Raw genomic sequence first — 21,406 nt, forward strand, 5'->3', positions numbered from 1 at the left:
CTCACTGTCTGGCTATACCACTGTACTACAGAGACACTGAGAGACACTCCCATCTCTGGAGAGAATGGATACCTGTAGCCATATGTAGCTAAGTTACATTCTGTCATCTACACATCCCCCTCTGTTGTCTCCCAGGTGCTAAATTCCCTATTAAGTGGACAGCACCGGAGGCTGCGCTGTTTGGGAAGTTCACCATCAAGTCAGATGTGTGGTCGTTCGGCATCCTGCTCACTGAGCTGGTCACCAAGGGACGGGTACCCTACCCAGGTGAGGAGGATCAAGGGACAGATGACCAGAGAATCAATGGTTCTGTCTCCAATGGCACCATAAGGCTCTGGTCACCATGTAGGGTAGCAACCCAATGGTTCCGTCTCCAATGGCACCATAGGGCTCTGGTCACCATGTAGGGTAGCAACCCAATGGTTCCGTCTCCAATGGCACCATAGGGCTCTGGTCACCATGTAGGGTAGCAACCCAATGGTTCCGTCTCCAATGGCACCATAGGGCTCTGGTCACCATGTAGGGTAGCAACCCAATGGCACCATAGGGCTCTGGTCACTATGTCACTATGGGGTAGCAACCCAATGGCACCATAGGGCTCTGGTCACTATGTAGGGTAGCAACCCAATGGCACCATAGGGCTCTGGTCACTATGTAGGGTAGCACCACCCAATGGCACCATAGGGCTCTGGTCACTATGTAGGGTAGTAACCCAATGGCACCATAGGGCTCTGGTCACTATGTAGGGTAGAATCCCAATGGCACCATAGGGCTCTGGTCACTATGTAGGGTAGCAACCTAATGGTTCCATCTCCAATGGCACCATAGGGCTCTGGTCACTATGTAGGGTAGCAACCCAATGGCACCATAGGGCTCTGGTCACTATGTAGGGTAGCAACCCAATGGGACCATAGGGCTCTGGTCACTATGTAGGGTAGCAACCCAATGGCACCATAGGGCTCTGGTCACTATGTAGGGTAGCAACCCAATGGCACCATAGGGCTCTGGTCACTATGTAGGGTAGAGGGTGCCGTTTTTGGGCTTAACCCATGTGATATAATGTTCACATCCTGACAGAATCAGAGATGTATAACTGTTAATCCAGGGTCTGCCTCTGGGCTGCTGCTAGCCCATGTGATATAATGTTCACATCCTGACAGAGCTCAAGACGATGTGTGTTGTGTTTGTTTTGATTAAGTTACTATTATGTATAAGCCTCACTTGTATTAAGAATAGGTAGAGGACTATGGTGCAATTATAAAGCACAACAACAGCGGCAGGGTAGCCTAGTGGTTAGAGCGTTGGACTATTAACCGGAAGGTTGCAAGTTCAAACCCCCAAACTGACAAGGTACAAATCTGTCATTCTGCCCCTGAACAGGCAGTTAACCCACTGTTCCTAGGCTGTCATTGAAAATAAGAATTTGTTCTTAACTGACTTGCCTGGTTAAGAAAAAAATATATATATATAACAACCTAGCTCCTGCTGTTTATGCTAAAGAAAAGAAGAGGTCTAACCACGGCTGAGTAACTTTGTTTTCCTGCCAGAATCAGAGATTTATAACTGTTAATCCAGGGTCTGCCTCTGGGCCGCTGCTAGCCCATGTGAGAGGACTGGTCAGGGGCAAGGAGTTGACTGAGATCAGCGCGAGGGAGGAACACATGTTTGTCTAGATGGGCCACTTCACTGAGCTGGTGTGGGAGGGAGGGAGCGAGGGAGGGAGGGAGGGAGAATGGGCACGAGTGGAGGGCTTGCACGCTATGGAGGCCAAGCTGGAGCTGAGGGAATAATAGCATCATCCTAACAGATATCGTAGCAGCTTTCGAGGCCCTTTCTCTGGACTCTTCTTGTTGATGCAGAGGCTACATCTCTTAGCTAGTCAAAAGTGGATAGTAGGCCATTCAAACATCCCCAGGTTGTAAAACTTGTAACCCCTGTGTTACATAAATGCTTTTCCAGGTCCAGATATTGCCTTAAGGTCAGCATCTCTGAGGTTTATAGCTCAATGTCTCTGTCATTAAGGTCATTCATTAGAGGTCAAAACTGATGTATTTCATTGAACTGTCTTATCAGTTACTTTATAAACCTCTGCTGTAGTTAACTGATCTCTATCTCTTTTCCTGTGTGTGTCTGTGTGTGTGTCTGTGTGTCTGTGTTTGTCCGGCGCGCGTGTGTGTAGGGATGAACAACCGGGAGGTGCTAGAGCAGGTGGAGCGAGGCTACAGGATGCCCTGTCCCCAGGACTGCCCCATCTCCCTCCACGAGCTCATGGTGCAGTGTTGGAAGAAGGACGCCGAGGAGAGGCCCACCTTCGAGTACCTGCAGGCCTTCCTGGAGGACTACTTCACGGCCACGGAGCCGCAGTACCAGCCAGGGGACAACCTCTAAACGCTGGGCTGGGAACAGGACTGGACTGAACCGTAGCTCTCTGGAGCCCCACCAGGGACCAGGGACCTGTACATCTTCCTCAACTTAACAGAGCATCTTGTCTCAACTCTCCTCACTCTCTGTGGCTGACCCTGTAACTCAACAGGCTGGATACCAGAGGTTTTGTGTGAGGGAAAGTGGGGTTTGATCTAGCTGGGGCTGGGTTAAATAGGTTGGGCGTGTATGGGTTATGAAGGAGGGAGGGAGAGGGGAAGGGAGGGAGATTTGGGTGTGGTTGGGTTTGTGATGATGCAATGAAATGCCTGTATTCAATGTAAATATGAACAGCTTGTTTGCTTAACTTTTGGGCTTTATTTTGTTGGTTTGTTTGTTTGACATATTTCTCCAGCACAATAATGATGATGACGATGAGAATAAAGAAATTATGACCATTTCAAAAGTGCACCATGAGACCAATATCTCAAGTTATCTGGTCTCTTCCAATCCAGATTCTCTTCCAATCCAGATTCTCTTCCAATCCAGATTCTACAGGACATTCCTTTCTTTGCAAAGTCATCTGTTTTACCGACTAGGCTAGCATGACAAAGTAGTCCGTTTTTCTAGCAATGCTTCTTATGAAGTAAGTTTGATATGATTCATCAATGTGAGATAGCTTTGTCCTCCTCATAATAATAGATGTTGGGCTAATGCTGTAACAAAGTTATTTTACAAATAATGTATGTTACATTTTGTAATTGCAGCCAAACGTGTAAGAATTATACTTTTGAACATATCTCTTCTCGCTTACCAGATTTTAAGAAAAGTAAATAACGGGGGAAAATCTATCTTTCCAGGTATTATTTAGTGTGTACTGGAAGGGCATACCGTTTATTTAAGAAGAGAAAGATGTATGTCGACATTTAATGGTCATATTTGAACTTGTATGCAGAGTTCCATTTTAACAGCCATTCCAAGGCATCCATCTCATGGACCATGTTTCCTCCATGATGTGTAGCCATGTACTGGGAAGTCTTAGTGGGTAATGTCTCTTCCTCCCTCTGTGAACAGTGACATGTCCCCCATCCACCTCATGTCCCACCCTATAGGTCTGTCTGTATGCAGTACAGCACCGCCAGTAGGATCCGTTCTCAGCTCATTTCTGGACCACTTCCTTTGGATTACTTTACCTTTATGTTTAAACTGACATGGATATTTTAAGTCTTGTGTCTTTTGTTTCAGAGTATGTTTTATTGAACCTTAATTGCTAGATCTTTGAGGAATGGGTTGTACTGTATCTTCAAGGGGAATGTTGAAAGACACTGGTGAAACGTCCAGCTGTAAAGCTTGACCTTGTTTTGTCTCAATGTAGTATTTGTTCTTATCTTAAGACGGTTAAAGTGATAATCGGGATCTGTTTAAGATTGAACCCCATCGTTGTTTTACAGTTTTACAACTTAATGGTTTTAAAAATGTCAGTAATCCTCAGAGTTTATTTCTTCCATTTTCCATTTTTTTACATTTCTGTTTTGTTAATTCAGTGGTTTGGCATTTGAAATTCAAAAAGAACAATAAACATTTTACACTCTTTCCAAGACACTTATTTTATTTTTATGGAATTGCTGCTTCTATACGTTGTGTCTGTTGTGTGTGTCTGGACATTGTAATCCACTAGGCCTGTCCATCTCTGCCTTCATGACCACCTGGTGTTGCTACAGGGTGAAAAGGAAGAGTTTTGAAGAAGACTCTCTAGCCCTGTTTATAACTGCCGTTAACATGCATTCAGGTATAAACAGGGCTTCTCTCCATCTCTCTCACTCGCTCTCTTTTTGTCTCACTCTCTCATGCTAGCATAGGAACAGACAGACTGGACCTTTGACAGCTGTGGTTCTCCAGCCCCAATAGCTGTATGATAAGGAGAGGGCCAGCAGCCAGCAGGTCTCTCCAGACCCATAGCTGTATGATAAGGAGAGGGCCAGCAGCCAGCAGGTCTCTCCAGACCCATAGCTGTAGCCCCATGATAAGGAGAGGGCCAGCAGGTCTCTCCAGACCCATAGCTGTATGATAAGGAGAGGGCCAGCAGCCAGACCCATAGTCTCTCTCAGCCCCATAGCTGTATGATAAGGAGAGGGCCAGCAGCAGCAGGTCTCTCCAGACCCATAGCTGTATGATAAGGAGAGGGCCAGCAGCCAGTCTCTCCAGACCCAGCCAGCAGGTCTCTCCAGACCCATGTATGATAAGGAGAGGGCCAGCAGGTCTCTCCAGACCCATAGCTGTATGATAAGGAGAGGGCCAGCAGCCAGCAAGTCTCTCCAGACCCATAGCTGTATGATAAGGAGAGGGCCAGCAGCCAGCAGGTCTCTCCAGACCCATAGCTGTATGATAAGGAGCAGGGCCAGCAGCCAGCAGGGCCAGCTGTAGCCAGCAGGTCTCTCCAGACCCATAGCTGTATGATAAGGAGAGGGCCAGCAGCCAGCTAGTCTCTCCAGACCCATAGCTGTATGATAAGGAGAGGGCCAGCAGCCAGCTGTAGTCTCTCTCAGCCCCCATAGCTGTATGATAAGGAGAGGGCCAGCAGGTCTCTCCAGACCCATAGCTGTATGATAAGGAGAGGGCCAGCAGGTCTCTCCAGACCCAGCTGTATGATAAGGAGAGGGCCAGCCAGCAAGTCCAGACCCATAGCTGTATGATAAGGAGAGGGCCAGCAGCCAGCAGGTCTCTCCAGACCCATAGCTGTATGATAAGGAGAGGGCCAGCAGCCAGTCTCTCCAGACCCATCTGTAGACCAGCAGCCAGCTAGTCTCTCCAGACCCATAGCTGTATGATAAGGAGAGGGCCAGCAGGTCTCTCCAGACCCATAGCTGTATGATAAGGAGAGGGCCAGCAGCCAGCTGGTCACCTGAGGAGGTACTAAATGACTGGTACATGACCTCAGGGCAGGCCTGCAGCGGGTTGAGGCACCAGTGCCAGGTAGATACAGGGGAGCACTATGGCCAGACACACATACACACATAGTCTGCAGCTCAGGCAATCAGTAGTGACACACCTCTCACCTCATCATGTAGCTCATCAACTCCATTGGTAAAGGTTGCTTAGGGACAGCTCAGCTATGACAGGCTCACACATCAGAGTCAAATACACAGCTTTCTAGCTCAGTGTTGAGTCATATAATCACTACCAGCAGCATCAGTCCTGTTGTTTGTTCTCCGTTATTTGATTTCTGAATCAATGTTTATGGGACGAGTCGTGATGGCTGATAAGCTGCAGGACATGTGTCTGTTATCAGGCGAGAGTCACTGCACAATCTCTGTAATAGAAAAAGCATTATGTTAGCAGGTAAGTGTGGAACATTATTCACTTTTTTTCTCTCCAGGTTCTACAGTAATCTTGAACAAGACCAGTCTGATAGTGAGTGTTATTTTTCTGTTAAGACCACAAGAGGGAGTCTTTTCCGTGTGTGGGTGTGTCACTGGCGGGGTGTACTGAGCTCAGAGACATAAGAGGAAGCGAGTCACCTTACTCAGCTGTCTACCCCCAAAAAATGGTGTGTGTGGGGGGGGGGGGGTTCAATTAAAGTCAATGAACTAAGTAGATCAGACCCAACTGCTATTGCATAGGGGACTATGGGAGACATTCAGACACACCCAGTTAAGTAGACCGGACCAGGCTATTTCTTTTCAATGGTAAACAGCCTGAGTGAAATATCTTAATTTACTCACCAACAGCTGCCACGATTGGTAACTTCATTGATGAATCATGGTGACTTGTAATACATCTGCTTGGATACATCACAATAACAATATTTCAATCAATACTTCATTTGTTATAAAGGACATTATAGGGATCTTATTCAAGCGCAAATGATACCATTTTAGTTATCATGGTCTGGATCTCACAGATCAATATAAACCCTACAGAGGTCTGTCCTACGCTGTGCAGCTCTGTCTGTCCACCTCTGCTTCAGGTGACGTGACACCTGTAGATGAGGCCTCCTTCCTGTATGTAGATTTGCCCAGAGAGAGAGGGAAAGAGATAGGGAAGCTTTATATGACCTGCAGCTGGTTCACTTGGTCCTCATCATCACCTAAAACTACTGGACTGGACTGGCAACACTGTGGATCTCTACTCTACCAGCAGGCCTGCCCCTCTGTGTAAGTAACCTGTACTAACACTTTATTGTTAAATTATGCACTTACATTGATGGGATTATTGTAGACAAGTGCATGTTTTTTGGGGGGGGTTGTAAGTGTGTTTTTATTGATAAAATATTGGAATCTAAATTCTCAGTAGTGTTATGTTTACCATACAGTTCTCCATTTGTTTTATCCATTTTTAAAGTGATGGGAATGGTACAGCAAGAAAATTCTAGCACTTAGTCATGCAGTTGGCAGTATCATGATATATAATTATATATATATATATATGTGTATAGGCTACAATAGATCTGTGCTTAAAGTCTATGACATTCCACGAAGTGTTCTGCTAAAAAAAAATATAGATTTCCAATGATTTGACTTTGCTATATGGGCATCTGGCTATAAAATGGAAAGTGATGATAGTGCTATAAGGTGGAATTGCCTTTTCTGTTTCCCAGTTCCAAGAAAACCACATATGTATGATAACAGCACAAATTCACCCTCATCTGCATGTCTCCTGGTCAATGTCAATACATTACCACAGAGTCATTTAGGCACTTATATAAGCCCTTCAAGGTCATAGGTACACAAGGGTCGTCATGTTGTACTCGCCTGTTCTGTAGAGACTTGTCAGATGAGATAATTGCATGTTTCAGGCAGTAAAATATCCTTTGCTGTTGTTGACATAGCTATCGTGTTAGTCATCATCAGTTTTATCTAGAAGAAAAAGAAACGCACATCTATTAAGGCGAGGTGCTGGCTAGCGGAGTAGAAAACTTGAAAATTAAAGAGAGCCGCACACTCTAGGAGCTCAGATGCAAACATTTAATTACCAACGTTTCAACAGCCAAGCTGTCTTCATCAGGGTATAATCACAAACACTGTGGGATGACTCGTTAATGTAGTGTCAAAAGACACAGGTGTCTGTAATCATGGCCAAGAGTGGCCTAATATCATTGGTTAATTATCAAATATTAAAATGGCATACAAAGAACAGCATACAAACAACAAATGGATAGCATACTGGGTAAGTAAATTCATTTGACTACAAAAGCTTACAAACAATTACAATGGCAAAGTCACAATAATTACAAGAATGGCTTCAGATCAAAGTCTACGTTGAGACCGAAGGGCGCAAGGGTCTTTAAGTTAAAGTTCCAGGCAGCCTCTCTTTTTAACAATAAATTATCAAGGTCACCCCCTCTCCTAGGGAGGGTGATATGTTGTATGCCAATATAACACAGAGACGAAATCGAGTGGCCTGCCTCCAAGAAGTGGGCCGCAACTGGGTAAGTAAAGTTTTTGCACCCAATGGTGCTACGATGCTCTGAGATACGTACTTTTAATTCGCGCTTTGTTTTACCCACAATTTTTACCACAAGGACAAGTTATAAGAAAAATAACTGCCTTAGTGGAGCACGTAATAACACCTTTGATTGGGATCGATTTCCCACGAGAGCGGTATTGAAGCTATGGAACATTTTCTTCTGCAACGTGACCCTAATGAACTACCTTCCAGTGCCTGCATTATAACATTGGCTGAAATAGTACTCACACATAACTATTTCATGTTTCTAAATTATTTCTTTATTCAGACAAAGGGTACTGCTATGGGATCCCCCATGGCTCCTAACTATGCTAATTTATATGTGGGTTACATGGAGAAACAGTTTATTTTCCAACCTCTCAAAAATGTTTTCTTGCCTAACATCATTATTTGGAAACGGTATATTGATGATATTTGTGTTCTGTGGAGGGGTGATGCAAAACAGCTCCAGGCATTCCATGTTTTTCTTAACTCCTGTTCTGATCATTTGAGATTTACTATGCAATCTGATTCACGTCAAATCAGTTTTCTTGATCTTCTGATCTTGTGTGAAGATAATGTTCTATACACGGATCTTTACAGGAAGCCTACTGATCGTAACAGTTTGTTGAGGGCTGATAGTTGTCACCCACTTCCCTTGAAAAATAGTTTGCCCTACAGCCAATTCTGTCGAATCAAAAGAATTTGCAAAAAACAATCAGATTTCAACAGAAACATGGCTGAGATGCAAAGAAAGTTCAAGGAGAGGGGCTACAAGAATGATCAGATTAATATTACCAATGAGAAAATTCAAAACAAAATGAGACATTACCGTTTAAGGTCAGTCTCGCAAAAATATGCATTCTTGTGTTCTAACTACCCACTGTTCAAAGCGTTCTGAACAAATTAAGGGAATTGTTCATATTGGCACATTATAAAATCCGATGATAGTCTCGGTAATGTGTTTTCGGACCTTCCCTTGGTCGTATTCTCGGTAATGTGTTTTCGGACCTTCCCTTAGTCGTATTCTCGCGGGGCAGAAATCTCAGAGACCAATTGGTACACTCTGGTTTACCACCCCAAGATATTCCTGAACAACGTCTATTTGCGCCCCTACTGGATGGAAATTACAAATGTAATGGCTGTGCTCAATGCAATGGCACTTATAAATGTAGATCCTTCAAACACCCACAAACAGGGAAATCGATCCCAATCAAAGGTGTTATTACGTGCTCCACTAAGGCAGTTATTTATCTTATAACTTGTCCTTGTGGTAAAAATGATGTGGGTAAAACAAAGCACGAATTAAAATACATATCTCTGAGCCTCGTAGCACCAATAGGTGTAAGAACGTTACTTACCCAGTTGCGGCCCACTTCTTGGAGGCAGGCCACTCGATTTCGTCTCTGTGTTATATTGGCATCGAACATGTCACCCTCCCTAGGAGAGGGGATGACCTTGATAATTTATTGTTAAAAAGAGAGGCTTCCTGGATCTTTAACTTAAAGACCCTTGCTCCCTTCGGTCTCAACGTAGATTTTGATCTGAAGCCATTCTTGTGATTATTGTGACTTTGCCATTGTAATTGTTTGTAAACTTGTGTAGTCAAATGAATCTATGATCGTATGCTATCCATTTGTTGTTTGTATGCTGTTCTTTGTATGACATTTTAATATTTGATAATTAACCAATGATATTAGGCCACTCTTGGCCATGATTACAGACACCTGTGTCTTTTGACACTACATTAACGAGTCATCCCGCAGTGTTTGTGATTATACCCTGATGAAGACAGCTTGGCTGTTGAAACGTTGGTAATTAAATGTTTGCATCTAGAGTGTGCGGCTCTCTTTAATTTTCAAGTCCTCATCAGTTTCACAATATTTCACAGTATATGACATTGAATCAAATGCTGTCCGTACGTTCATCCTTGCCTTGAGATGTATGGAATCTTTTCAAATGTGATCATGAAGTCTGCCGAATCTGATTGAGTGCTTCCTTTTCTAATTGAAATTTACCCTTAACATCTCGTCAACAAATAGCCAACCCCAATCATAATATATCCATAAAGGCCTAGTAAAAACCAAAGTTTTTGGGGGGGAGAAATAAGTAACCCTTCTCGGTCCTTCTCCACATATTGTTTATTACACTGTGCTCATCTCTGTATCAATAATGTCTTCCCATCCAGCTAACATTAATGGGTTTATTGCAGGCATTACCTTATCTGCTATTGCCTGGTGCTGAGGAGGAGGACGGAAACATGGAGGGGGACAGTGGCTTCATCACTGTTCAGAAGGTCTACTACCCTTTGCTGTGCATTCTGGGGATCCCAGGTGTGTGAATCTTCTATCTTGTTTGTGCTGTTTTCTAAATCTATTTGTGTCTGTGTGATGTTCCAAACTTGTTTTCATTAATTATTGTGAGAGCAATTGAAAAGGAAATGTCACAACTCAAAACGGATGCCATTCTATTTCTTGTTCCTCAGCCAATCTCTTCACTTTCTACATGATCTGCTTCCGGAAGTGTGGAATGTCTGACACGGCCATCATCTACCTGAGCTGCTTGGCCATCGTGGACACCTTCTACCTGGTGTGGGTCATCCTGCTGGACCTGACGCTCACCTTCTGGCAGCTGCAGCCTTTCTGGCACTCCCACCCGGCCTGCGGCATCATGGGCTTCCTGCAGTACGGCTCCTTGTACAGCTCCTCCTGGATCGTGGTGGTGTTTACCATCGAACGCTACCTGGTCCTCAGCAGCATGTCCGCCAAGCAGCACTTCTCCCAGGCCAAGGTTACTAGGCTGACCTGTGTGTCTATCATCCTGGTCTCCCACCTGGCCTCCGTGCCCATGGGCTGGATCAACGTGGTGACGCCGAAGAATTTCACCAGAGAGGGGAAGAATGTGACTGTGCCCTGGTGTCACTACAGGGGCCATATCTATTCTACTGTCCTGGTGTGGGTCACTACGTTCCTCTCCGGTGGCATCCCCATCATCCTGGTCATCATCTTCAACTCGCTGATCGGCCACCACCTGACCCGTGCCAGAAAGATGTTTACCAAGGAGGAGCGGAGGGTCATGCGGGGGGGGGGCACCAAGGGCATGGTGCGGAGGACCATCTTCCTGCTGGGCACAGTGTCTGTGTCCTTCGTGGTGCTCAGCCTGCCACGCTTCGTCACCTACTGCATCCTGCGCACCAAGTACAACCACGACTGGTTTGACCGGAACGACTACCGCATTCCCATCAACTTGATTAGTGACCTGGCCAACATGCTGCAGAACCTCAACTCCACCACCAACTTCCTGCTCTACTGCATGGTGAGCCGGGGCTTCCGCCAGGAGCTGATCCACACACTCACCTGCAAGTCCAAGGCCCGAGAGCTGGGCTCCTTTCTCACCCAGACCACAATGAAGGTGTTCTCTCTGGTGGACCATAAAACACCGCCGACCAGAGACCCCATCACTGTAGTCCTCACCAACCTCAAACAGACCCAGTAGAGAGGAGGAGAATGGAGGGAGAAAGGACAATGATGTGTATAAACCCTGGATGACTGACAGGAGGCACTGTATTGAAGCCACTGCACAGCCATCTTGGAACTTCTCCTCCATTGTAAAAAAAGCTTTAGAAATGCAATGTCTACATTCGTTTTTGACACGTTTATCGTATTACCGACACCTTAATGAAAATTTTTTAATTATGTTATGTGAGCTAAACATAAAAATATATTTCTTTAAATTCCTTTAAGTAGTTTTTTAGAGAGTACTAATGTTACCGTCCCCACTACAACAATTAAAAATACCTAAATACATATAATTTTGTCCTTGAACCATTGAATTGAAATACTGTAGAATTCCATTCATTCCTATGGATGACTGCTCCTACTGGGGAGGGACAATATGGCCGATGGCCAACCAGTGACTTCAAAGCCTTTCAATGGCCAATACATAGTATTAGCAGTCCAGGGTTTATATAGCTCGATAGGAAAGGAGGGGGGAACGCAGGACGTGGTGACTGGACAACGATATGAACAACTTTTACAATGACTGGTTTTCGTTACTGGATACCCATTTCTATAGTTGTTGGTTTGAATGTTTGAATTTTATTGTATGTTTGTAGGATCGTTCTGTGTTGTTATAAACTATGTTTGAATAGTGTTTGTTGGCCTACATGGACTTTTTTCAATGAAAACTCAACTTGTAAAACAACATTTGAATTTATACTGTCGTGGAAATTCTTACGCAGGGACACTCCAAGTCAATCTTAAATGAATCATTGTTTATTGTCAGTGCACTGGAGAGGTTCCAACCAACTCAATGCACCATAGTACACGTCATTCAGGAGCTCTGCCATAGGCAGACCCAGCAGTTGTCTTACATACGGCTATACACAGACAAGTTATATTTGCATGATTTAGCATAATTAATTCATCTTTACCGTTTTGTTTCATTCATGTGACAGACCAATACCTCACGAGGCTTCTTCTCTCTAAGCTAGACCTTGAAACTGAGATATATTTAGTTTGTTCTCAAAACAAGGTCTGGGCGAACTGCCAAATTGCAGCTACTGATAGTGAGGATTTGTACAGTCAGCCACTTGCAAGAACACATAAATTGGTTTATAGAACAGCACATGAATAGAACACAGAAATAAGTTGTAAGTAAAGCTCAAATGTTAAAATTCTCATTACAATACCAAACCGTGTAGGCTATTTTATATCCTCACGTGTGGATGTTAAAGGCTTGTTCACTTTAATGGACGGTATACTTTCCATTAACCAAGTGCCTTCATATCTGTGGGTATGTTTTAACTATCTCATTCCATTCTCATGTATCAGTTCAAACTACAAGGTTCATCATGACTGGTCGCAGAATTCCTGCTCTGTTTGGAGAACAACCTGATTGGCGGACGTGAACTGCATGATCCGCATTATTTGCATAAATTGTGCAAAGGAACTTCTCTGCTTTGCATGAGCTGATCTCTTCTTCAAACATAAATAGAGGGAATGTTTGCTGTTTGCCTCATAGCAGAATTGCATGTAGAGGGAGCCAGGGAATACACAGCTCTGACACAGATAGGTGTGTAAAGGTGAGTGGGGCTCAGGTTTAACTGTTAAACGTAACCGTAAATGGCACACTTTTCTGTAAGTTTGAACTTATTTTCATTGTTTGAAGTCGGGAGAATTTAGTAGAAGACTTGTTTTTTTATTACTCATTCACAGACACCATGCAGGAAGGTTTACAGTAGTTGCTTGAAAGAATGAAAAAGTTCACTTTCTAGGAGCATCGCTTTGACTGGTTATAATCGAATGTATTATAGTGACTCTTTATCACCAAAGGACTGCTTTGAGTTCTGTATAGCGAAATGGGAAGTGTTTTACATCGATCTAGAATGATAGCTATAGATCACTGCTATCTGTTTCACTCTAAAACAGTTTGTGTCACTTGTGAATACAAGGTTTCTGAAAAGCGTTGCCAGGAGTGTCACGTCATGCTGCTATCCACATAGTTCATATTCTATTCCTTTAATACTACATTTATTCCTGTAATACCATGTTTATTCCTGTAATACCACATTTATTCCTGTAATACATGTCTATTCCTGTAATACCATGCTTATTCCTGTAATACCACATTTATTCCTGTAATACTACGTTTATTCCTGTAATATCACATTTGTTTCAATTTCACAAGAAGTCTATCCCTCCTGAGAGAAGAATGGACTCTATCAAGGTATGGAATTGTCAACTACACTAAAGGAAACACTACAGGAAACACTACTACACTTAACAGACAGAAAAGTTAACCTTACACTTCACTAAACTCACTCCTAGTTATAATAAATAATTATGTCCCTTACTTCTTCTAAATGGCTTAAGCTGAATAACAACCTCTCTTTTTATTTTTGTCAGATTCCTGTTGTCACAGAAGCATTCCTTTGGAGACAGATGAGTCTATGACATTATCAACCGTGGACCTACTGTGACCTGTGGGCCAAAGGAAGAGGGCTGGTTCCCCTGAGGTGACTGTCAATGATGTAGGCCAGGTGAACGACCCCAAGGACCCCTGGAGAAGCCCAGTGGAGGACCCTCAGGGTCAGCCTCCACCCCCGCCCAGAGCCCCTTCCCTGCCTGGGCCACATCAGCAAGACATGTCCCCCCACACCCCTGATCGCCTGATGAAAGGCCCCTACCCTGACAATCTCAGGTTACACCCCTACAGAGAAAAGGCTCAGTGGACTGAGGATGAGGACTTCTCTTTATCTGGGCTTCTCCAGCGGGAAGTGGAGGGCTTCGCTGGTCCTCCTAGCTGGCCACGACCTTGGGACTGTTGCCTTAAAAGGAGCAGAACACGTAGAAGCCCCTCTTCCTCTCACATCTGACTTAAACAACATCCACTACTGTGTCCCTCCAAGTCACCAAGCACACATGCCTCCTCAGTGTAAGTAACACGATGTACTGTATATGACTACAGTATTCATAGAATGAGACAGAACAGATATACAGTCGTGGTCAAAAGTTTTGAGAATGACACAATTATTAATTTTCACAAAGTCTGCTGCCTCAGTTTGTATGATGGAAATTTGCATATACTCCAGAATGTTATGAAGAGTGATCAGATGAATTGCAATTAATTGCAAAGTCCCTCTTTGCCATTCAGCCCTGCCACAAAAGGACCAGCTGACATCATGTCAGTGATTCTCTCGTTAATACAGGTGTGAGTGTTTAATTTTTATTTTTCATTTTTTTATTTAACCTTTATTTAACCAGGTAGGCAAGTTGAGAACAAGTTCTCATTTACAATTGCGACCTGGCCAAGATAAAGCAAAGCAGTTCGACACATACAACAACACAGAGTTACACGTGGAGTAAAACAAACATACAGTCAAAAATACAGTATAAAAATAAGTCTATATACGATGTGAGCAAATGAGGTGAGATAAGGGAGGTAAAGGCAAAAAAAGGCCATGGTGGCGAAGTAAACACAATATAGCAAGTAAAACACTGGAATGGTAGATTTGCAGTGGAAGAATGTGCAAAGTAGAAATAAAAATAATTGGGTGCAAAAGAGCAAAATAAATAAATAAATGCAGTAGAGGAAGAGGTAGTTGTTCGGGCTAAATTATAGATGGGCTATGTCCAGGTGCAGTAATCTGTGAGCTGCTCTGACAGCTGGTGCTTAAAGTTAGTGAGGGAGATAAGTGTTTCCAATTTCAGAGATTTTTGTATTTCGTTCCAGTCATTGGCAGCAGAAAACTGGAAGGAGAGGCGGCCAAAGGAAGAATTGGTTTTGGGGGTGAACAGAGAGATATACCTGCTGGAGCGCGTACTTCAGGTGGGTGCTGCCATGGTGACCAGCGAGCTGAGATAAGGGGAGACTTTACCTAGCAGGGTCTTGTAGATGACCTGGAGCCAGTGGGTTTCGCGACGAGTATGAAGCGAGGGCAAGCCAACGAGAGCGTACAGGTTGCAGTGGTGGGTAGGAGCTTTGGTGACAAAACGGATGGCACTGTGATAGACTGCATCCAATTTATTGAGTAGGGTATTGGAGGCTATTTTGTAAATGACATCGTCGAAGTCAAGGATCAGTAGGATGGTCAGTTTTACGAGGGTATGTTTGGCAGCATGAGTGAAGGGTGCTTTGTTGCGAAATAGGAAGCCAATTCTAGATTTAACTTTGGATTGGAGATGTTTGATGTGAGTCTGGAAGGAGAGTTTACAGTCTAACCAGACACCTAGGTATTTGTAGTTGGCCACATATTCTAAGTCAGAACCGTCCAGAGTAGTGATGCTGGACTGGCGGGCAGGTGCAGGCAGCGATCGGTTGAAGAGCATGCATTTAGTCTTACTTGTATTTAAGAGCAGTTGGAGACCACAGAAGGAGAGTTGTATGGCATTGAAGCTCGTCTGGTGGGTTGTTAACACAGTGTTAACACAGGGCCTCCCGGGTGACTCAGTGGTTAAGGGCGCTGTACCACAGTGCCAGCTGTGCCATCAGAGACTCTGGGTTCGCGCCCAAGCTCTGTCGTAACCGGCCGCGACCGGGAGGTCCGTGGGGCAACGCACAATTGGCCTAGCGTCGTCTGGGTTAGGGAGGGCTTGGCTGGTAGGGAAGTCCTTGTCTCATCACGCACCAGCGACTCCTGTGGCGGGCCGGGCGAAGTGCGCGCTAACCAAGGTTGCCAGGTGCACAGTGTTTCCTCTGACACATTGGTGCGGCTGGCTTCGGGGTTGGATAAGCGCTGTGTTAAGAAGGCTTGGTTGGGTTGTGTATCGGAGGACGCATGACTTTCAACCTTCTCTCCCGAGCCCGTACCGGAGTTGTAGCGATGAGACAAGATAGTAGCTACTAAAACAATTGGATACCACGAAATTGGGGAGAAAAAGGGGTAAAATTCAACAAAAAACAAGAAAAAAGAAAAGAAAAAATGCAGTGTCCAAAGAAGGGCCAGAAGTATACAGAATGGTGTCGTCTGCGTAGAGGTGGATCAGAGACTCACCAGCAGCAAAAGCGACATCATTGGTGTATACAGAGAAGAAAGTCGGCCCAAGAATTGAACCCTGTGGCATCCCCATAGAGACTGCCAGAGGCCCGGACAACAGGCCCTCCGATTTGACACACTGAACTCTGAACTATCAGAGAAGTAGTTGGTGAACCAGGCGAGGCAATAATTTGAGGAACCAAGGCTATCGAGTCTGCCGATGAGGATGTGGTGATTGACAGATTGACAGGTCAATGAATATGGCTGCACAGTATAGTTTCTTATCGATGGCGGTTAAGATATCGTTTAGGACCTTGAGCGTGGCTGAGGTGCACCCATATGACCAGCTCTGAAACCAGATTGCATAGCGGAGAAGGTGTGGTGGGATTCAAAATGGTCGGTAATCTGTTTGTTGACTTGGCTTTCGAAGACATTAGAAAGGCAGGGTAGGATAGATATAGGTCTGTAGCAGTTTGGGTCTAGAGTGTCTCCCCCTTTGAAGAGGGGGATGACCGCAGCTGCTTTCCAATCTTTGGGAATTTTAGACGACACAAAAGAGAGGTTGAACAGGCTAGTAATAGGGGTTACAACAATTTCAGCAGATAATTTTAGAAAGAAAGGGTCCAGATTGTCTAGCCCGGCTGATTTGTAGGGGTCCAGATTTTGCAGCTCTTTCAGAACATCAGATGACTGTATTTGGGAGAAGGAGAAATGGGGAAGGCTTGGGCGATTTGCTGTGGGGGGTACAGTGCAGTTGACCGGGGTAGGGGTAGCCTGGTGGAAAGCATGGCCAGTCGTAGAAAAATGCTTATTGAAATGTTCAATTATAGTGGATTTATCGGTGGTGACAGAGTTTCCTATCCTCAGTGCAGTGGGCAGCTGGGAGGAGGTGTTCTTATTCTCCATGGAGTGTTGACAACGACAAGGCTGGAGATCACTCTGTCATGCTGATTGAGTTCTAATAACAGACTGGAAGCTTCAAAAGGAGGATGGTGCTTGGAATCATTGCTCTTCCTATGTCAACCATGGTTCCCTGCAAGGAAACACATGCCGTCATCATTGCTTTGCACAAAAAAAGGCTTCACAGGCAAGGATATTGCTGCCAGTAAGATTGCACCTAAATCAACCATTTACTGGATTATCAAGAACTTCAAGGAGAGCGGTTCAATTGTTGTGAAGAAGGCTTCAGGGCGCCCAAGAAAGTCCAGCAAGCGCAAGGACCGTCTCCTAAAGTTGATTCAGCTGCGGGACCGGGCACCAGCAGTACAGAGCTTGCTCAGGAATAGCAGCAGGCAGGTGTGAGTGCATCTGCACGCACAGTGAGGCGAAGACTTTTGGAGGATGGCCTGGTATCAAGAAGGGCAGCAAAGAAGCCACTTCTCGCCAGGAACAACATCAGGGGCAGGCTGATAGTCTGCAAAAGGTACAAGGATTGGACTGCTGAGGACTGGGGTAAAGTCATTTTCTCTGAAGAATCCCCTTTCCGATTGTTTGGGGCATCCGGAAAAAAGCTTGTCCGGAGAAGACAAGGTGAGCGCTATCATCAGTCCTGTATCATGCCAACAGTAAAGTCCCTCAGCCAAGGGAGTGGGCTCACTCACAATCTTTCCTAAGAACACAGCCATGAATAAAGAATGGTACCAACTCCCAACCATCCAGGAACAGTTTGGTGACGAACAATGCCCTTTCCAGCATGATGGAGCACCTTGCCATAAGGCAAAAGTGATAACTAAGTGGCTCGGGGAACAAAACATCTATATTTTGGGTCCATGGCCAGGAAACTCCCCAGACCTTAATCCCATTGAGAACTTGTGGTCAATCCTCAATAGGCGGGTGGACAAACAAAATCCCACAAATTCTGACAAACTCCAAGCATTGATTACACAAGAATGGGCTGCCATCAGTCAGGATGTGGCCCAGAAGTTAATTGACAGCATGCCAGGGCGGATTGCAGAGGTCTTGAAAAAGAAGGGTCAACACTGCAAATATTGACTCTTTGCATCAACTTCATGTAATTGTCAATAAAAGCCTTTGACACTTATGAAATTCTTGTAATTCTACTTCAGTATTCCATAGTAACATCTGACAAAAATATCTAAAGACACTGAAGCAGCAAACTTTGTGAAAATGAATATTTGTGTCATTCTCACATCTTTTGGCCACGACTGTAGATACATACATGAAATACATTATTCTGAATGTCTATGACAGTAGCTGGGTTGTTCCACAACTAGAGTTCCTCTTGCATTCCTTTGATATTTTAAGTAGCCTGTTAAAAGCCTGTTATATTAAATTAAGTATAATAAATCAGATTGTTTATATGAATAAACAATGTTACTTTATTTGGCCCTTTACTGTTACTTTAATTGGCATTTGTCTTAATTTGACTTCTTGAGATGGAAAACCTTGTTTTTTAAAAATCTAGTGTGTTATGAACGTGTGCTCTTTATGACAGAATATAAACATTTATGCATGGAACGACCCAGCTATATAACATTTGCTGGTAAGTTGGTGAAGTTTTTGTTTATGTTGTTGTATATATTACTGTCTGAGATTTAGCCTGGACGATCCACATTCTATAATTCACATAGGCTGTGTTTACACATGCAGCCTAATTCTGATCTTCTGCCCAATTATTGGCAAAGAGCTGTAAACACAGCTGAAGTAATGACTTTGATTTGGAGACCATCCAAGACAGGATGTTTATAGGATCATTATAACAATTTTCACGCTATGGAACCTCAGAAGGACCCTCACCAGTGCCCACTGTCCTGGGACACTAAACATTCCTACGCTGGTCTAACATCAGATTGTATTATTAGCCTATATATTAGCGTTGTTATAGTCAACTAGCAAATGTTTCTTAACTTTTTGGTGTTTTGTGGGGCTCCAAACCCTGCTGCTGGGCATTAGAATATTAATTAAACTCTTCTACACTTTTCCCTCTGTAGGACTCCCACAGCTCAAACAGACTATATGGACAAGAAGATCTAAAAGCCTCCAGCCTAAATCTTACTTAGTGTGTCGCCCCTCCCAGACAGGTGATGAGGGAGGTCAGTGTGGTGCCCTCCTACCCGGGGACCCCTGGCCAACCAGGTGGGGGATGAACAGCTACACAGGAACTGAGGAAGACCATCAGTCTATCTGAGGAGTGCAGTAATTATGTATCAATGTCCATCCCTCAGCAAAACCAAGATCATTCATTTTTAGACATTAAAGATGATTGTTCATTAAACAGTGGACTTTCGGTGAATCAGAAGTGATTGAGTCACCCTAAGAATTCAATATTAGGACTTAAAACCACAAATATGTACAGTAAATATTTGCCTGAGCACAATTAGCTTCCATGTGGTACAATGCTTTGTTTGATCGCAGGAAATGTGTTCATTACATATTCTGTGGACACAGCCAGTGAGTTCTTTACCTTTGTGAAGTGTCTGACAGATCAGGGCTTTAAACCAGCTGTACGTTTTCCATTTGATTTCATTCACCCACTCTTTGAAATTTCTATTCAAACATACTTCCTCTCTCTGGCAGACTGACATCTTTGATAGCACGGTTAGAAGAATGGACATCAACAAGTGGATGGACAGCTATTTAAAGGATGTAAGTCTAAGCTGTCAGCATTTTTAGGACATCATTTGGACCTATCCAATTACGAAACTATACATAAAACAACTGAACTGACTAGGAGGTGCCGTGTTGCAGAAGTCAGTGCTGATCATCGTGGTCATCAGTCCCAAGTACAAGGCAGACGTGGAAAGAGATGGAGAGGATGAGCATGGTCTCCACACAAAGTTCAGGTAGACACTTACATGTGCCTGTACGAATATATTCACTATTATTCTACAATATAGAAAATAGTACAAATAAAGAAAAATCCTTGAATGAGTAGGTGTTCTAAAACGTTTGACCAGTAGTGTATACCCAAGTCATCTATACAGTGTGTATAGTTTCTGTATAGTATACATTTAATTTACCATGAAAAGAAATCATAACATTTCTCATGTCAGATCCAGAATGAGTTCATCCAACAGCGCTGCCTTCATTTAAAACTGGTACCGGTATTGTTTCCCACCTCTACGAAGGTGAGTGGATAACCAGATTTCCCATTCACTGGGTTAGGCTATACTGTTGTTATGTTCTCCAGAGTGTAATGCTCATCCCATCACTGTCTTCCAGAGACATGTTCATACTGTTGTTATATTCTCCAGAGTGTAATGATTCAGCCTATCCTATGTTTCTCCTACAGAGATATGTTCCTGCCTGGCTTCAGAGCACCAGGATACACCACTGGCCCCAGGATACCCAAGACCTACTTCTCCGTCTGCTATTAGAGGAACGCTACATTGGCCCCCCTCTGGGGAAAGAGCTGACCCTCTCCGTACGACACCTCTGACATCTCTGAGAACTGCTGAAGACACATTATGTTGTGGTGCTTCATAGATTTCAATGTTTATATGGAAATTTAGTCAATGCTTTTTTTTTTTTTTTACTAAACTGAAATGGTGTGGGAGTAGTGGTGTATCTCAGCACTACTCTCAAATAGCCACAAGGTAGCAGTATTTACTTTCTGGTGTTTCAAGTCCTAGACATTTGCTTGCTAAGGTGATAACGGGTTACTCCTGACATTGTGTGGCGACTGTGGTCCTAATAATATGTGATCTGAAGATGTATTCTATTAATAAATTAAAGTAATAAGAGCTTGTTGACTGTGAGGTTGTTGATTTGCCATGCTAAACATTTTTACATTCAAATCAAATCAAATCAAATTTTATTTGTCACATACACATGGTTAGCAGATGTTAATGCGAGTGTAGCGAAATGCTTGTGCTTCTAGTTCCGACAATGCAGTAATAACGAACAAGTAATCTAACTAACAATTCCAAAAAAACTACTGTCTTATACACAGTGTAAGGGGATAAAGAATATGTACATAAGGATATATGAATGAGTGATGGTACAGAGCAGCATAGGCAAGATACAGTAGATGATATTGAGTACAGTACATACATATGAGATGAGTATGTAAACCAAGTGGCATAGTTAAAGTGGCTAGTGATACATGTATTACATCGTAGCCTACACTACATAGTTACTACGGTATTACCCAGTACAACGTCA

General features: G+C 43.8%; 2 protein-coding genes and 1 long non-coding RNA gene across 8 annotated transcripts in view; all 3 read left to right on the plus strand.

Moving 5' to 3' along the window:
* LOC112250060 (tyrosine-protein kinase Fyn) overlaps positions 1-3,954 on the plus strand; it is a 75,791-nt gene extending 71,837 nt beyond the window's left edge. For all 3 annotated transcript variants that reach the window (XM_042321610.1, XM_042321609.1, XM_042321611.1), the window contains 2 exons: positions 136-267; positions 2,180-3,954. In XM_042321610.1, the coding sequence (XP_042177544.1) occupies positions 136-267; positions 2,180-2,388 (341 nt within the window). In that variant the 3' untranslated portion in view covers positions 2,389-3,954. The remainder of the gene's footprint in view (positions 1-135; positions 268-2,179) is intronic.
* A 6,084-nt stretch (positions 3,955-10,038) lies between these two features.
* LOC121846595 (probable G-protein coupled receptor 139) lies at positions 10,039-11,789 on the plus strand. The gene is made up of 2 exons (XM_042322740.1): positions 10,039-10,139; positions 10,292-11,789. The coding sequence occupies exons 1-2, from the start codon at positions 10,067-10,069 to the stop codon at positions 11,299-11,301; spliced, it is 1,083 nt and encodes a 360-aa protein (XP_042178674.1). The 5' UTR covers positions 10,039-10,066; the 3' UTR covers positions 11,302-11,789.
* Positions 11,790-12,801: 1,012 nt separating this feature from the next.
* On the plus strand, positions 12,802-20,985 carry LOC121846495. 4 transcript variants are annotated; one of them, XR_006083379.1, is made up of 8 exons: positions 12,802-12,889; positions 13,495-13,533; positions 13,713-14,241; positions 19,234-19,378; positions 19,820-19,888; positions 19,991-20,085; positions 20,296-20,370; positions 20,535-20,985. It is a non-coding gene; the product is annotated as an uncharacterized LOC121846495 (long non-coding RNA). The 4 variants fall into 4 exon arrangements; XR_006083376.1 differs by having other exon boundaries at positions 19,234-19,888; XR_006083377.1 differs by having other exon boundaries at positions 19,320-19,888.
* Positions 20,986-21,406: the final 421 nt, after the last annotated feature.

Source organism: Oncorhynchus tshawytscha, linkage group LG05 (assembly GCF_018296145.1).
Source record: "Oncorhynchus tshawytscha isolate Ot180627B linkage group LG05, Otsh_v2.0, whole genome shotgun sequence".
In the NCBI taxonomy this organism is placed as follows: Eukaryota; Metazoa; Chordata; class Actinopteri; order Salmoniformes; family Salmonidae; genus Oncorhynchus; species Oncorhynchus tshawytscha.

What these genes read in the sequence shown, in the direction of transcription:
- LOC121846595 (XM_042322740.1), top strand. Translation starts at nt 10,067, where the DNA reads ATGGAGGGGGACAGTGGCTTCATCACTGTTCAGAAGGTCTACTACCCT. An exon ending in GTGCATTCTGGGGATCCCAG is followed by an intron (nt 10,140 to 10,291) that starts GTGTGTGAATCT and finishes CTTGTTCCTCAG; the next exon opens with CCAATCTCTTCACTTTCTAC.